The sequence below is a fragment of the Corvus cornix genome, chromosome 22, assembly GCF_000738735.6.
Source record: "Corvus cornix cornix isolate S_Up_H32 chromosome 22, ASM73873v5, whole genome shotgun sequence".
Lineage (NCBI taxonomy): Eukaryota > Metazoa > Chordata > Aves > Passeriformes > Corvidae > Corvus > Corvus cornix.
The window spans coordinates 261,343-278,038 of record NC_046351.1 but is presented as its reverse complement, the minus strand read 5'-3'; the positions used below and the strand labels follow the sequence as shown (position 1 = coordinate 278,038).

Sequence of the window (16,696 nt, the reverse complement as noted above, 5' to 3'; positions counted from 1 at the left end):
AAATGCCCCTCCTGAAGGACAGGATCCCAAAGGTGAGCTCCCAAAGACACAGCCCTTGATAGCACCCTGCTTTTGTGGGAAGTGCCTGAGCCACTCCAGGTCAGCTGAGGGTGTGCAGCCTGGAGACAGAGCCTCGTTCTCTCTTGAACACAGTAATTTACTACCTTGCTTTATGATTTCAGGGACACTCACTGTATAACTTTAACAGGCTTATGCTAATTCACTGGTTTGAATCAGAATAAACCTGTTAAAATTATGAACAACTTAGGCATGGAATCATAAAGTACTGCAACACAATACATGGATCTTTCATAAATGGACAGGATCACCATTTCCATGCTTGGCCTTCCTGTTCACACGGCAAACCTGAAGATTGCCAGGGATTATAGTGTTTGCCATCCCTTCTGTTCCAAAAGCACAACAGTAGATGTCTTAAAAAGAACATCTATTAAATTCTACTTATCTCCTTTCTTGATTCAGGTTTCCAGTTAAGACAGGGAAGAAATGCATTCTCACTTAACCCCTCTGGAAGCTGGCTGGAAGGTGCTGCAGTTGCCATGCAGGGGAAGAGAGATCTGTTCTTACACTTGCTGAGAGATAAGCAAAGCAACTGAGTCCATTGAAGAGTTGCCCCAAGCATTTAAGTTGTATTTTTAGTGTATGTTTCAAATCCATTTATGTCTGCAGAAGCCAAACCTTTGACCCCAACAGAAAGCAAAAGAAGGGTTTGGTGCAGAGATGAATGCATTTCTTATTAACTTTTCCTGTGTTAAGCGATTGCAGAGGTGATTCAATATGGGACTGTGAAATTAGCACATTTACCTAATCACACAAATTCCAGAGACATCTTCCATGTAATAATGATAATATTCCACTGCAAGGGCTTTAAAGTTTACAACAAAGGCCAGCAGCATCTCAGACATCCTGAAAATATATTTTTATGTTTTTATAAACTCCAGTAAAATTCTAATCGGATAAAACCTTGTATTCGAAAGCTGATTCTTCGAAAATATTTTAAATGCACATAAAATATCTGAGAAAATGTTAACATTATGATCTTAACTGTTTGCACATTGGAACCAGTTAAAGGTTAGGAAGACACAATGCATCTGGCAGAGTATTTTAAGCAGAATATTTCTGAGCGCGTTTCCTTCGCACTGGGGCTCATAAACGAGCCCAGCAATGACAGACTGTGGACGCCTGGCACACGCAGGTCACGACACCAACCGCGGTGTCCACAGGAAGAATGAGCCCGCCTTGCTTTGACACACTCATGTCCCAGGTCTCCAAAGAAGGAACAATACCTGATGGCATCAAGGTGTGCGTGCAGGGACTGGCCTGGGGGTCTCAGCTCAGGGGTGCAGGAGGGAAGAGCTGGGAGCAGCCCCAGCCCTGTGTTATCCATTAGGTGTTTATTAGCCTTCATTATGGAGTGCTAGAGGGTTAATTAATTCAGGCTGCTCCTGTGGGAGGGATGGGGAGCAGGAGGGTGAGGCAAGATCCCGCTGCCAAATATCCAGGTTCCTGGGGCAGCCCAGCACTTAGCCTCTGTCCCTGAGCCAGGGATCAGACAGCCTGGGTTGCTCCCGTCCTCACACCTGGATAGCCAAGGGGGAAGCTGCAGACCCCTCGCTGGCAGCAGGGAGTCCTGCCACTCCAACCAGGTTCTCTCACTGCTTGGTGGCCCCCCCAGCTGAGAATTAAGGGTTAATGTTTCTTGCTGCTCCACTGTCACTGAATTCCTCTTGGCCATCAAAAATCCTCTTGCATAGCAAGGACAACACTGCACCAGACTCTGGTATGATGGGAATGAAGTGGAAATTGCAAATGCAGAGGGTTCACAGGAAGTCTCAGGAACTCTCAGGCAGGGTCCGCTGGTTCCCTCAAGCTGTGCCCAACATAGGAACAAGTGGGAAGACAACACAGTCCCCTCCCAATACCTGCTGAGCCTTCCAGACAAGTAAATGCAGTTTCCACTTTAAGAATAGAAAGACTAAAAGCAAATGGGAAAAGGTGTCTTTGTGTCTTTAAACTGGTGGTATGCTGTTTCCTCTCCACACGCAGTCTGTCACCTCTGCATATTCCCTGTTCAGTCTAGCAGCCACTCCTGGGATTTGTTTGCCCACAAAGTCCACAGACCGACTCAGGGTGCAAGAGCGGCTCCTCTTGAAAACAGATTTTTATATCCTCTGTGGTAGGAGGTGCAAACATTATCAGCACTTGAGCAGAAGAAAAGGAACTACTAGCAGAAGAGTGCGATGAAGTAATCCCTGCAGGACTGAACCCTTGCAATCAGATACAAGGTAACTATGGCTGTGGCCCTGTTTGATTATTTCTGCTTCACCTAATTGTGAAAAAACAGTCATTTCCACTTAAAAGATACCCTGGGTGTCTTTAGTAGGAGGATGATTCCCCTGTGGAGCTGCAGCTTCCTCAGGGGCGTCAGTGCTGCAGCCCCACTGAGGGATTCCCTGGAGGGAGGGCACCATACATTTGCATTTTCCAGTTACTACACGGAGAAGTCTGTCGGTAGGAAGTCTGCCCTGAAACCAAACTACCACAGGGGCAGGGGTCTGTGTCCAGATGTGGCAGGGCAATGTCCAAGCAGCCTGGGACTCCCCCCCAGGAGCTCCCTCCCTTCCCCGTGGGTCCCACAGCCGTAGCCCGGCAGCACACCCTCCTTCATAAGCCTCACCAGGGCCCGGGGGATACCGCCAATGCCACTGCAGCCCTGGAGCCCGGGTTCACAGGACGCACATCCAGCCCTGCATCATTGCTTGGACACTGACCCAGCAGAGATTGAGCATGACCCAAGCCAGCAGATCTGTACTGGAGTTCATTCCCCCTTGGGATGCGTGGGAAGTTTTTTCATGTTTATCATCTCCTGAGCGGAAGCTCCAGCTGATTGAGGAGCAGCAGCAGCAAATAATGAAACTGAAGTCCCAAATGCTTTCATCCCTTTGCTTTTTGTTCACCAAGTGATGGGTTTTATCAATCGTTTAAATAACCAGGCCTCTGACTGGCACCGCAGCAGAGACTGCTCAGCCGGCACGGACCAGCACGGCGGCCGCGGGGCGCAGCAGGGCACACAGGGACAGCAGCAGGGCCACATCTCTGCCATCCCGCACTGCGGCCCCAGGACACATTGTTCTGGTGTGAGACTGCCCCTGAGCTCTCTGCTTGCCCGGACTGCAGTTTCCAGGTTTTCCTTAACCGGAGTGACCTGTGCCCTTGCTGACGCTTGGCAGCTTGGAGCTCCCGGGCAAAGGTTAATGGGACACCAACGGATCCCGTGTGCGTCGGCACAACCAGCTGGGATAAAGCTGCGGGAGCAGCTGTCGGTCTGTTCCCACCGGCTCCAATTCCCAAGCAAACACCACGAAATTGATCCCCGCATTGGGAGCGCCGGGGCCAGCGCCAGGCCGGGCTCCCGGCGGGGCCGCGCCCGGGGCCCGGGCGGTACCAAGTCCGGGGCGGGGGGGTCACGTGGGCTGACCACGCCTGCGATGGAAGGGGAGCAGCCCTACACCCAATGGGACACGGCTGCTTTTGCGCATGCGTAGCTCCTGCCGTTCAGCGGCCCCTGGGACTGCGCCTGCGCAGTGCCGCGCCTCGTGGCGCCTGGCGGCACTTCCGCCCTTCCCCAGCCCGGAGTCGCCTCGGCGGTTTTGCGACAGCCGTAAGTGCGCGGAGCGCGCGGGGTGCCCGGCGGAGCGCAGGGACCGGACGGGCCAGGGGCGGCGGCGCGATGAGGCCGCAGCAGGCGCCGGTGTCGGGCAAGGTGTTCATCCAGCGCGACTACAGCGGCGGGACGCGCTGCCAGTTCCAGAGCAAGTTCCCGGCCGAGCTGGAGAACAGGGTGAGGCGGGGCGGGCCGGGGCCGGCCCGGGGCTCGCGGCGAGAGCGGCGCACGGAGCCTGCACGCCAGGCAGGGCCTGGCCCGGGCCTTACGGGCCTGCGCCCAGGTGGCGTTCGCAGGTGCCCTGCCCGGGTTGGAGCCAGTTCTGCGGGTTCCCCGAGGGCGGGATAGCATCTCCTGCACGAATCTCTAACCGAGGCCGTTCAGGTGCAGGAGCGGACGTGGTTCCTCCCCCGTGTCCCCGTCACGGACTGTGGTCAGTCCTGGGGAAGGCGGCTGGTTTGCAGCAGTAGAGCAGAATGTACTCGTTGTGTCTGTGAGAACAGAGCCGGCTCCGTGCTTTCAGGTGGAGTCTCAGGTGTTGACATTGTCCTCTCCCTTGGAATCCTGCCCGTCCTGCCGAACCCGCTTAGAGGCCTCACAAATGCTGTCTCAAGTACTTTCGTTTTGCTCGGTGCTGTCAGTTGTGGTATCTTCAGCTGACAGTCAAACAAACACGCCTTCCTACCCCATTTTCTTTCTCTCACTCCACTTTTTTCTCTTCCGTGTTCCTTTGTTGTGTTTTTTTGAGGGTGTGTTTGGTCTGCACTGCAGCAGCACCAAGGCACTGTGGGTATGGAGTGTCCATCCACTCTCTACCTGCTCATTTTAACCCAGTGCATCCCTGTGCATGAATTCCGTTTTTTTCACAGTTGAACTGCACATTTGCTTAGGTGTGTTGCTCTGAATGGGTTTGTGTCCACATTGTGTTTGAATTCAGAGTCAGCCTGAGCACAGGACAGGTGTCTAACAAAGAACTGCAGGTCTGTAACTCTGTGTGTTTCAGGCTGGGGCTCTGAGCACAGTGCAGATGATCCATGAGTGGAGGTGGATGTACAGGGGTATTGGTGAGTTCTGAAGTGTGCAGCTGACAGCCCCACTTGCTTTTCTTGCAGATTGACAGGCAGCAGTTTGAGGAGACAGTCCGGACACTGAACAATCTCTATGCAGAAGCTGAAAAACTTGGGGGCCAATCTTACCTTGAGGGTTGTCTCGCCTGCCTGACTGCCTACACCATCTTCCTGTGCATGGAGACACACTATGAAAAGGTATGTGTTTGTTTCCCCTTCAGCCTGCAGGCAAGTACTTGGTTCTTGGTGGGTTTCCTGTGACTTGCAGCATTGTGGTACAGATTCTTTACGGATGTACCTCAGACATGTTGGTACTGGTCAGTTTGGGTCCCATGGGCGTCACCCTGAATCCTGTGGGAAGTGCCTGCACTGTGGAGCCATCAGACAGTTGCATGTTAGTTCTCATGTTGCCATAGCTGTGATATCGCTGGAAAGGAAACAATCGAGACTCCTGTGCTGTTTCATTACCAGGTTCTAAAGAAAATCGCTAAGTTCATTCAGGAACAGAATGAGAAGATCTACGCTCCTCAGGGCCTTCTGCTGACAGACCCCATTGAAAGAGGATTACGAGTTGTATCCTTCTGTGGCTTCTGACATTGTCTCCTGCCTTGTGCTCCTTGTTTCTCTCAGTGAGGCACCTCTGCTCATGCATGATCTGTGATATAGAATCTGTGATTAGTCTTGTCGCTCTTTGTTGTGTCCTGGTCTCCAGTCAGGTTTTAGTACATTAAGATTTGGCACATGGAAAGCCCATGAAAATGTGGAACACGACCTTTGGGACTGTATGGAAAGAGCAATCGAGATACTTCCTCTGTTCCAGTGACCTCCAGAAATGCTATTTTTCTGACTGGGGAAAGAAGCGACCGTGTTGGTAGGACAGAAGTTGATGTTGTGAGAACAAGAGCTGGCCATTACTTAATTTGCAACCCTCAGTTCAGGTTCTGGTGAAGATTTTGAGATACAAGATCACTGCAAGCCCAGCACTTGCTCTTGCTTCCAGTGTGGCTTATTTCCACCCTTTTTCTTCAGCTCTTGAGCCACACTGCAGACATTTTATGTAGTTATTGCCTGAAGTTGTAAAGACCTCTCATAGCAAATGGTGGAGTATAATGAGTAACACATCTTTCTTTGAAAATATTGAAACCACAGCAACTTGGAACCCAATGCCAATTGAATGTATGATAAGGCTAATTCCTTGCAGTTGGATTTTCTGTGTTGTCATCCAAGTAGCTCAGAGCTGTCACCTACATGACTCCCTTTTTCTTTTAAGTGTTTTCCATTGTGTGTACACCTCCTGGGAAAAAACCAAACAACATTCAACTTGAGTAAAAGCATTTTCAGTTTGGAGGGTGACTTATTAGCAGTGTTAACTTTTTTCCTTGGTGCACAGCCTTCCCCAAAATTTAGCAGAAGAGGGGCAAGGCTCAAATCCTCTGTACACAGCACCAAGTCCCTGTGCAGGCCCTGGGCTGGGAGCCAGTGTTCTTACCTGATGAGGCATCTCACATGGACTGTTCCCTTTGCTTTGGAGCTCTGAGACCTGCCTTAAAACAGCTAATATATCAAAAGTCCTATCACCTTAATGTTTTTCTGCCTTGTTCTGGTTATGTTTTCATAGTCTCTTTATAGTGTATTTCCCTGACAGCTTTTCTGTGCAGATTGAAATTACCATTTATGAAGACAGAGGTTTGACCAGTGGAAGATAGAACTGTGGAGTCTCAGGTACATTACCCTTATCTCAGATCAATCTCAACATCTTTCTGTGCTCAGAGAGGTGGGTGCTGTCATACTGAGACAGTTTATGCCACCCTCGTATGTAATCAAAGACTGTTCACATAAATCCTGTGTGGACCAGCTCTTGTTGAAAGTAAAAATATCAGTACTAGGCATGATGTTGCTGAACATTACCTTGCAGAAATTTGGGTCTGGATTGTGTAAATGTGCTAACTTGTGCTATATTATGTCCAAAATTCTATTCAGGTCAGTAAAAAATGGACTCTGTTCCTGGGTGTATTCTAGCATACTGAGCCTTTTTGTTGCAGTTTTTCAGTTGGCTGCTGTTGTAGTTATCACGCTGGTGTCTTTACTTGTGATGCTTTCGGGTAAGAGGGGCCAGCAGCCTGGAAGAGCTCTGCTGAGAGGTTCTCAGTTTTCTTGGTGCTGTGGGGCAAGTCACAAAGCGAAGAGTGTTCACTGGACTTGGAAGGGGAAGGCCAAAATACAGGCTCATGCTAATAGTATCCAATATAGACCATCAGAATTACTATCCCTGACTTTGCTTTTGGAAAGCTCACATTGGGACTGGCTCCCTTATGTTAGGTGCTCTGCAGGTCCTGGGATGGGAGTGTTAAGTATGGATTGTTGGCAGTGTATACGGAAAAGAGATGGGAAACATTTATGCCTGTTATGCAAAAAGAAACAAACAATAAAGGTCTTTATTTTCTGTTGGACAAATGAAATCAAGAGTTCAGGGTTCTGCTCATGCTGCTCACCATAACACATGGTAACTTGCTCCTCCTGCCACAGTCTTCCTGCAGCTGTAGAAAGGTTTGTGTAGGGGGGCTTTTGGTTTGATTTAGGAAGAGTTTCTAATCATATGAAACTTCTTTTCTAGATGATAGCTCACCGGTGGACTTGCTGTACCAAGGCTCCCCTACCTCCTACTTTAGAGCATCATTCCTTTCTCTGCTGCCAGATCCACAGTGCCATCTACTACAAGGACTAACTTCCTCAAACTGCTCCCCAGGGGGTGACCTAGCTGGTCAGCATCCACTTTGCAGTAGATTTGGAAGCAACAGGATCACTTTTTAGTTTTGGTTTGGTTTGGGTTTTTTTTCTCAAGAAAAGGCAGAAGTGGTAAAGCTACGCTCTCTCCCGAAAGAAATGGGGCCCTCAGCCCAAGAGAGGTTTAGTTTTAGTCCTGTAAGTGCAGTGCTGTTCCTCCCTGGTTCTTAAACCCTTCTGTATGTCAGTTGAGCTTTGGAAAGCTCCAGCTCAAAGTTGGGAATTTCCCTCCAGTTCAGTGTTAGAGTGCAGAGATACACAGTGCCTCTTCCCAGCAAGGAGTGACTCAAGGCAACGTCTCTTGTGCTGATCCTTGTGGAAAACCAAAAGGCAAAATGTTCCTTGTGTTAATGTCTTGGTTGTCCCTAGAAGGGGGGGGTGTAGCCAGACTTTAACCCTGGTAGTTTTTCTGCCCCTGTGTCTGTGCTGTCGTTGGCCCTGTCAGTGCTCACCAAGAGGGGCCTGTTCAGTCATGAAACAGTGAGCACAGTAAAGTGGATGCTGAGCCAATAAAAATAACGATTCCCACCCTACTCTGATTAATATGTGAAGTGTAAAACTGTTTCTTTATGGATTTCTTATATATAATTTATAGGAAAACATTGATCTGACAAACTTTAAGATACTGTGTAAGGTGGATTTCTTAATTCTGTCTGCTGGCACACATTGAGGAGTTGAGCTGTGCATTCCTTACTGTCCCCGTGCATGGACATTGCTCAGCAGTACCTACACAAGTGTTCTCACAATCCAAGCTGGCTGAATCCTTTCTCTTATATCCTTTAACCTTATCAAAGCCCAGGTGTCCTGGTATAGGGGCAGAGTGTCAGTGTCCAGTTGTAGAAGGAACTCAGGAGTTCAGAAGAGATGGCTTAGCAGGGGTAGAGGGGCTGGATTGGTTGGTGGTGGTGCTGCAGGTGCTAATACTGGATATGAACTCCAGGCTCATTCCTTAGCCACTGTGGGGGTTTGAGATTTGATTAATATTTTCATTGTATAAAATTTGTTTTTTCTAAACTGTAACAGTGTTTGCCTTTCAGAGCTGTTGCAATATTGGCAGAAGTACTGATGGATCAGTAAACCTTTTCTTAAACTGTGTCCAGGTCTGTTCTGGCAGCACCAAGGTGTGGGGCACAGGGTGACTCCGGAACGCTGGGCTGGGAATGGCCAGAACTGCAGCGCGTCGGGGCTCGGCCTGTGGCACAGCCAGGGCTGTGTCCCTGGGGGTCCGACAGCTCTGCCTGCAGCAGGGCTGGTGCTGCAGCGGGGCTGATCCTGCAGCAGGGCTGGTGCTGCAGCGGGGCTGGTGCTGCAGCGGGGCTCGTCCTGCAGCGGGGCTGGTCCTGCAGCAGGGCTGGTCCTGCAGCGGGGCTGGTGCTGCAGCGGGGCTGGTGCTGCAGCAGGGCTGGTCCTGCAGCGGGGCTGATCCTGCAGCGGGGCTGGTCCTGCAGCGGGGCTCGTCCTGCAGCGGGGCTGATCCTGCAGCGGGGCTGGTCCTGCAGCGGGGCTCGTCCTGCAGCGGGGCTGATCCTGCAGCGGGGCTCGTCCTGCAGCGGGGCTGGTGCTGCAGCGGGGCTGGTCCTGCAGCGGGGCTTTGTCCCTGGTGCTGGGGGTGGGGGACGGGCTCATGGGGGGGGGGGGGGGTCATACCTGCTGAGTGCTGATTGGCTGAAATAGCTGCAGCTTCAATCCACCTCCTGATTGGCCAAAAAAGCTGCAGCCTGAATCCGGCTCCTGATTGGCCCAGGAGTTGCAGCGTGAATCTGCTCCCTGATTGGTTGGGAAGGCTGCAGCCTGATCCACTTCCGGGCTGGCCTAAACAGGTGCATGTCCTCTCTGTCTCCTGATTGGCCAGCTTCAATCCGCTTCCTGATTGGCTGGAAAAGCTGCAGTTTCAATCCGTCTCCTGATTGGCCGAAAAAGCGGCAGCTTCAATCTGCATTCTGATTGGCCGAAAAAGATGGCTTCTTCAATCCGCCTTCTGATTGGCCGGAGCAGCCGCGGCCGTAATCCGCTTCCCGACTGGCCCAAGGGCCGTACCGGGAATCCTTATCCACGTTCCCGGGCCGCTGCGCGTGCGCCGTTCCGCGGGGCGGGCGGGCTTGGCGGGAGCGATGGCGGCCGCGGCCGGCGGGGACTCGGACGGCGAGGAGCTGGTGCTTACCCCAGCACAGCTGATCCACAGCCTGGAGCAGGTGCCGCGGGCTGGAGCGACAGGCGTGGGCCGGGGAGCGCGGGGGTTGCTGAGCGCTGGGCGCTCTGGAGCAGATGCCGAGCGGCGGGGCCGCGGCCGTGTTTTTGCCCTCTCGCTGGTGGGGTTGTGTAGCTAGGGTCTGCCTCGCTTTCACTGACAGCCTGCCTTCTTTCAGGCCTGGCTGAATGAGAAATTTGCTCCAGAACTGCTGGAGAGTAAACCTGAAGTCATCGAGTGTGTTGTGGAGCAGCTGGACCATATGGTAGGTTCTGTTGGCTGGGGTGGTGGGACAGGCCCGCCCTCGTTGCCTGGCCTGGCAGGTCCATGCCTGAGCCTCTCTGAGAGGGCCGGGCTTGTCTGCTTCCCTGTCTCCGAGACAAAGCTTCTCTGAGTTTTTTCTCTGAGCTTGCCTTGGAGAGGGGCTGAAGTACAAACAAGCGGTGTTCTTTGAGTCGTCAAAAGCAGCCGTAGTCTGATTTTGTGGGTTCTATGTACAAAATCCCTCTTCCTCTCTGTTTCTTGTTGTCTGACATTTCAACCGTTTAATTTCTCTTTGCTTTTTCTTGCAGGAAGCAAACCTGAAGCGGGCAAAGAGGGGCGACCTGAAGGTCAGTGTTCACCACATGGAGGTTGAAAGGATCCGTTTCGTGCTCAGCAGCTACTTGCGGTGTCGACTGGTGAAGGTAATGCTTGCTGTGCAGCCCAGAGCGTGTAAAAGGGTGATTTCAGGAGGCATTTTTACCCACACAGAGCTTCCTGCTTCAGCATGGCATTTAATTAAAGCATGTTCTCTCTCTGTTCTCAGAAGCTTAACTCAAAGAAATTAATTTCTTGGACATGCTTTCGTATTGTAATGAAGGAAGGTCACAGCAGTGTTGATCACAACACTGTGAGTGCTGTTTGCTTCATCTAAGCTTAGGGTGGCACAGCTGAATGCTGTCCCATTCTTCCTGAGTCCTGCTATGTGTACACATGGTTGTATAGCTTGGCAATCCTGTGTGATATCACAGTTAGTTCAGGAGCAGGGATTTGGGCAGGCCTGTGGCTGCTCCTACAGCTTGTAGGGGAATCCAGTGGAGAAGTGGGGGTTTAAGCACTGAACTCCTGGGAGAGAGCTGTATAATTCTTTTGGATTGTGTTCCAATATTAGATAGAAAAGTTTTTTCCCCACATCCTGGAGAAGGAGAAGTCTCGAGCTGAAGGGGAGCCCTCCATTTTATCACCAGAGGAGTTTGCTTTTGCTAAAGAGTGAGTAGATTTTCAATGTATCTTCCTCCCCTTTTATAGATTATAGAAACTTAACTGTGTGTTTTGCTGAAGTTCTGTGAGCCTTAGATGGATTTGAAGTAAGAATCAGTGTGTTTTACCAGGAGGTTTCCTTATGGGCAAGAAAGGAACTAAAACAAAATAACTCTGGTGACTGAGTCAGTTACCAGGGTAGGCCAAGGGCCTGTCTTTGGCTGTGCCTGTGGGATGAGGAGCTGTTGCTTACTCTTGTTTTGAGTCAATACTCTCCCTCCAGATTTGTATTTTATTAACTAAGTCAATACTTCAATGGTTTGTTTCAGGTACATGGCAAATACAGAGGCTTACCTGAAAAATGTGGTCCTAAAACACATGCCACCTAACCTGCAGAAAGTGTCTCTCCTAAAGTCAGGTGAGTCCATCCAGACTCCAGGGTGATCTGAAAATTGTAGAAGCAAGGGGAAGTGTGGGGAAAGCTCCAGGGAGCCCCACATGTAAGGGGGCTAGTCCTCCACTTGCTGCTCAGTTGAAGCAAAGGTGATGTGATGGTAATGTTGTAACATGGCTCCATGCTGCTGCTGGAGGATCATGCTGGTCCCTGCTGTTACGTCCTGTCTTACAGTGAGGCTGGGCACATGCATCTGGTTAGAAGTGTCTGGTGTTCCCTTTGCTGGCTATAAGTTTGCTGCCCCTCAGACCCCTCGGTGTTCTGCAGGGGAACATAAGTGAGGGCTGAGCTTGTGTTCTGAATCTGTTGTCTGCAGTTCCAAAGCCCAACCTGGACTCCTTTGTGTTTCTGAGGGTGCTGGAGCGGCAGGAGAACATCCTGGTGGAGCCAGAGACAGATGAGCAGAGGTAGGTGGGCACTTCCCCATGCAGCACAGGTACCAATCAGTGTCACTGATGGGCGTGGGCTGCAGCTCACGTCCCGCCTGTCTCTGCAGGGAATATGCCATCAACCTGGAGGAGGGCTCGCAGCACCTGATCCGTTACAGAACCGTGGCCCCTCTGGTGGCCTCAGGAGCTGTGCAGCTCATCTGAGGGGAGAGGTAAGTGTGTGGTCAGAGGAGCAGCCACCGCACCATCTCCCCTGCCCGCCCCGCCACACTGGGGCTGGCAGGAGCTCCCTGTGAGGTGCCTGGGCCAGGTCTCCTCTGGGACTGGGTCCCCTCCCAGGGTCAGGTCCCCACGGATATGGCAGAGCAGAGCACAGTGGCAATTGGGGGTGAGTACCACAGTGTCATACTGCAGAGGCATTCATTACCCCTACAGCTCATCGAGCTCCTGATTGCTTGTGACATGCCCAGCATACAGCCATACAGTCCTTACTCTGGCGTTCCTGAGTGAGGGCAGGCTGTGTCACAGGGCAGTGTCTGTAAAGCTTCAGTGTGTAGCTGCTGGGATGCCTTGTCTAAGAGCAGTGGCAGATAACATCACTAAAATGGAACAGCTGGGGGCATGGACTCAGAAGAAGGCTGTTTTTGTTGTGCATCATGTGAGACCCTCCTTGCAGAGGGTGAGGGGTTCTGGTACAGCTTCAGGTTGCGTTTGTGAGAATAGACACTGTCAGACTCCCTTCTGCAGAAACCACTGCTAAGGGAAGGGGAACACGGAGTTCATTTTTGCTGGTCATGCAAAGCAAAAGCTCCTCTGGCCCTGCTGCCCCATGCAGGCCTCTTCTTGTTGGAGGAGAAGCCAGGGTGTTCTGTGGTACCTCAGCTTGGAACCTGTGGAGTGCATGGGCAGATAGGGGCTTGTGTTCATCAGGGCAGGGTCTCTCTTCCCTGCACGGTCTGCATGAGGGGTGTCTGGGGAGCATCTTCCTCTACAAGGCTGGGGGTGACACAGGGCATCTTGTAGTGTGAGTGGCTTTGCATGTGTGGTTTATAGTCTTCCTAATTAATCCATTTAGGTAAAGAAGATTCTTTCAAGTATAGATGTTAAGAGGGGGCTGGGTTTAATCCTTAGGAATCAGTAGCATGTTCCTCTAGACAGCCCCCCCAGGAAGGGCTTGTGGATTGTGCCCTGCCCATATTTACAGCCAGACAACTTCACAGAGGTGACTGAAGCTTCCAGACAAAATCCTCGTTAATCTGCTGCTGTGAAAGCGTGCTCCAAAGGATCTGCCTGAGGAGTGTGCAGGTGGCACGTCTGCAGGCTTTCTCCTTGGCCCTATTCAGTTTGACTGAATACTTGTCCAGACAGCTTGCACTTGACACACTGCTGCGTGTCACATGGCTGCAGCAGTGTGAGCCTGAGGGGCATCTGTCCTCTTCTAGCAGCTGAACTTTAACTGACCTGATGGTTTCCCAGAGCGTCTTTGGTGCAGCTCTTCTCTGGAGCTTGGCAGCTGGCACATGGCAATCTCCTCAAAGTGTCCTAGGCAGGAGAGATGGCTAGTAGGCTGAGATCAGTCAGGCTCCAAGTCAGAGTCAGTTGTGGCACACCTGAAAATGTGCTTTTGTGTCCTTCCATGACTAAATACCAGGACATCTGTGGAACTGCTAACACTGTACCTCTCTTCTGTCTGCGCTGGGGGAAGGAGGTGTCCACAACTATATTGAGAAAATGATGCGTTTGGCTTGTACTTTTAGATGGAGAAGAAGATGCAGCAGTGCATCCACTTTAATCTGTGTAGCTGGGAGAGAATGGGTAAAGTAGGAGTAGCTTTTCCAGCATCCATGGGTCCTGCTGTTAAACTTGGGTTCAAATACATTCCTTGTTCTCTGCTGTCCCCTGGGTGGAAATAGCTTGGGTTTGCTTAGTGATCAGCTTTGAATGCAAAGTAGGTGGATGGTGAAAGAGATCGCAGGGAGGGCAGTGATGGTGAGCTGCGTTTTCCCTGCCTGAGCTGCAGCTGCTCTCCTGGGGGCCACAGAAAGGTGTGGCAACTGGTTTCATTGCTAGGAAGACTCATGTCTGTGTTGGCTACCCCAGGTCGCTGAAGTGGTGGGGTTTGCATTTTCAGCCCGAGACCATGTATTGAAAGGATGTTTTTGCATCGTGTTTTTGCCAGCTGGGCACTGGGTTCAAGCTCACTTTGGCCATCCTGTGAGAGGTGTCTTGCCTTGTGCTGCAGACATTCAGACATGGTGGTGATGGAGGCCCATGGAGAAATACTGGTAGGTCAGTCAGCTGTGTCATGAGCTGATGAAAATCTGTGCTGTCAGCAGGAACAATCAGGGCTGCTTAACATAAATGGCTAGACAGCTCTGGGGAGATTAGCAAGGAGTACAAGGCAGGGGTGATCTGATTTAGGTGACAGTCTTTACTGTCAAGGAGTCACATGTGAGCTGAACAGTGAGGGTGATTTTGAACATAGATGTCGGGGACACCACAGTGTCTCTTGTGTGCTTGGGGGTGAGCAAATTTCCTTCTCAGTGCACACCTCTAGGGTAAGAAGCTTCTGAGTTGGTAGAGGATGAGCCGAGGGTCTGGGGTTTTCTCTGCTTAGACACCCTGGAAACAGCTACCTTTGGACAATTACCTTAAAAGGGGTGTATAAAACCAGTTCAAACCTCCCCCATTAAAGACTATATGAGAGGAACATGCTCCTCTTTCTCCCAGAGCTACTTCCCGGTGTTGATTGTTCCACAGACACTGGTCCTCCAAAAGCACTCGTGTTTTTCTGGCACCAGGAGCCATTTGTGTGCTGGTCCCCCTGTTGGCCCCTGCCTGGCGCAGTAGAAGGCCGCGCTGTGCGCTCTCCCCGAGCGGGCTCTCCGGTGCCGCCGGGCTCTCCGGTACCGCCGGCTCTCCGGTGCCCGGGCTCCGGTGCCGCCGGGCTCTCCGGTACCGCCGGGCTCTCCGGTGCCGCCGGGCTCTCCGGTACCGCCGGCTCTCCGGTGCCGCCGGGCTCTCCGGTATCGCCGGCTCTCCGGTGCCGCCGGGCTCTCCGGTGCCGCCGGGCTCTCCGGTACCGCCGGCTCTCCGGTGCCGCCGGGCTCTCCGGTGCCGCCGGGCTCTCCCCGCCGCCCGGCCCGGCGCCAGCGCGGCCCCGCGGGAGGAGGGGGCGGGGTGGGAGCAGCCCCGAGCCCCATTGGCCGCTCGGAGCGCGGCGGCGGCTGTGATTGGCTGGCGCGGGGTGTCCCGGCCGCGGGCGCTCCCACGGCCCCATTGAGGAGGAGCCGCTGCGGCGGGAGCGGAGCGGAGCGGGCGGGACGCGATGAGCTGCGGCGAGTGAGCGGGGCCGGGCGCGGGTGGGGCGGGGGGCTCGCCGGGGCTGACGGCTGGGGCCGCGCTGTCTGACCCCCTCTTCGCCTCCAGGCTTTTCCAGGTGTGCAGCGGGCGGGCTGTTGCCCCCCAGCCATGCCCGTGGACCTGGCCGTGCGGCTCTGCCTGAGCCACTCGCCCCCCATCCGCAAGCTGCTGAACTCCTACGAAGAGCTGCGGGGCAACCGAGGCCGCAAACCCCTCCGATCCTGTCTCAACCAGAAGCTGAGCGCAGAACCTGAGCCGGAGCGGCGAGACAGTACCAAGAGCTCCAAGGGCCAGAAGAAGAAGCGGGTTGTGTTTGCTGATATGAAGGGGCTCTCACTGACGGCTGTCCGCTTCTTCTCAAAGATTGAGGAGGACCTCTGTGATTTGCAGCATGCCTTGTCAGACCTTGCCTGTTTCCGACCTAAGCTGCGGGACTTACACCCAGAAGTGTGCAGGTATGTGCTGGACTTCCCACAGCCATCTGCGAATTACGTGACTTTCCGCAACAGCCTGCACAGCAACTTTGTCTGCCTGGAGAGCTGTCTGATCCAGGACCGTGCTCTGTCAGGGACAGTGAAGGTTAGAAACATTGAGTATGAGAAGAAAGTGACAGTCCGCATCACGTCTGATGGCTGGAAGAGCTTCCAGGACATCTCTTGCCAGTACATGCACAGCACGTACGGCTCAGCTGACACAGACATCTTCTCTTTTGAGCTTATCCTGCCCAAGCCATCCATCTCCCATAGGGTCACAGAGTTCTGCATCTCTTTCCAGTGTGGACAAAAGACCCACTGGGACAACAACCATGGGAAGAACTACAAGATCCGCCATGTGGGCATGATCCGCCCTCCCTCCCATGCCGTGAAGAGTGCCAGCAGGGCCTGGGAGCATCTTGGCACCTCTGGGGCTGCTGCTCTAGTCCTTTCTCACCTGAAGACCTGGCGGCATTTAGAGACCCAGGCTCCTTATTGGTAGGAAGGCAGCATGGGGAGAGATGCAGGTCCCTTCCATGTCCCAACTGGTACAAGGATCTTCGGGGAGGGGTCAGTTGCAGAAGGTGCTGCTCACAGTTTTTGTTAGCTCCTTCACAGCCTGCTGCTCTATGAGCAGCTGCCAGTCTCTGCAGAAGCTTCCTCACTGCTGGCTGCTGCTACAGAGGCTGGAAGTTGCTGCTTGAAGTAACTCCTGCCTGTAGGTTCGCAGGGCAACAGACATGAGAGATGGGGAGTGACAAGGAAGGGGCTGTGGGCTGGGACCCGCGGCCCTGTCTGAGCCACGCTGGGAGCCGCGGGGGCCGGTGCTGCCCAAGTGCCTTGTCTGGAGGGAGCTGCTGGGGAGGGGGCACGATCCTGGTGCTGCCGGGACCCTCCCGCTGCAAGCACTCTCCGAACCGCGGTCCCGAGAAGGGCTCACCGCGGGGTTCCTGGGCCAAGAGCAGCGGGGTGCCTCCGGTCGTTGGTGCTGTAACGGGGAGTTAATAAAGTGACGGCGCTTCGCGAGTGCTGCCTCCTGCTCCGCCTGCCGCGG

At 52.9% G+C, this 16,696-nt stretch overlaps 3 protein-coding genes across 3 annotated transcripts; all 3 read left to right on the top strand.

Annotated features, from left to right (window-relative positions):
- Positions 1–3,686: 3,686 nt before the first annotated feature.
- On the top strand, positions 3,687–8,628 carry GOLGA7 (golgin A7). Its single transcript, XM_039564358.1, has 5 exons — positions 3,687–3,859; positions 4,795–4,947; positions 5,221–5,322; positions 6,408–6,471; positions 7,364–8,628. The coding sequence occupies exons 1-4, from the start codon at positions 3,749–3,751 to the stop codon at positions 6,453–6,455; spliced, it is 414 nt and encodes a 137-aa protein (XP_039420292.1). The 5' UTR covers positions 3,687–3,748; the 3' UTR covers positions 6,456–6,471; positions 7,364–8,628.
- Positions 8,239–15,324, top strand: GINS4 (GINS complex subunit 4). Its single transcript, XM_039564147.1, is given in 10 exon segments — positions 8,239–8,255; positions 9,454–9,592; positions 9,594–9,725; positions 9,900–9,986; positions 10,294–10,407; positions 10,875–10,972; positions 11,293–11,381; positions 11,734–11,824; positions 11,914–12,018; positions 15,236–15,324. Coding segments are annotated over 9 exon segments (864 nt in total). The 3' UTR covers positions 12,011–12,018; positions 15,236–15,324.
- On the top strand, positions 15,257–16,668 carry LOC104694913 (protein phosphatase 1 regulatory subunit 3C-B-like). Its single transcript, XM_010408383.2, has one exon. The coding sequence runs from the start codon at positions 15,278–15,280 to the stop codon at positions 16,142–16,144; it is 867 nt and encodes a 288-aa protein (XP_010406685.2). The 5' UTR covers positions 15,257–15,277; the 3' UTR covers positions 16,145–16,668.
- Positions 16,669–16,696: the final 28 nt, after the last annotated feature.

Coding starts and splice junctions, on each gene's coding strand:
- GOLGA7 (XM_039564358.1), top strand. CDS start 3,749: ATGAGGCCGCAGCAGGCGCCGGTGTCGGGCAAGGTGTTCATCCAGCGC. Junction 3,860..4,794: donor CGGCCGAGCTGGAGAACAGG/GTGAGGCGGGGC, acceptor CTTTTCTTGCAG/ATTGACAGGCAGCAGTTTGA. Junction 5,323..6,407: donor TTGAAAGAGGATTACGAGTT/GTATCCTTCTGT, acceptor TTTTCTGTGCAG/ATTGAAATTACCATTTATGA.
- LOC104694913 (XM_010408383.2), top strand. CDS start 15,278: ATGCCCGTGGACCTGGCCGTGCGGCTCTGCCTGAGCCACTCGCCCCCC.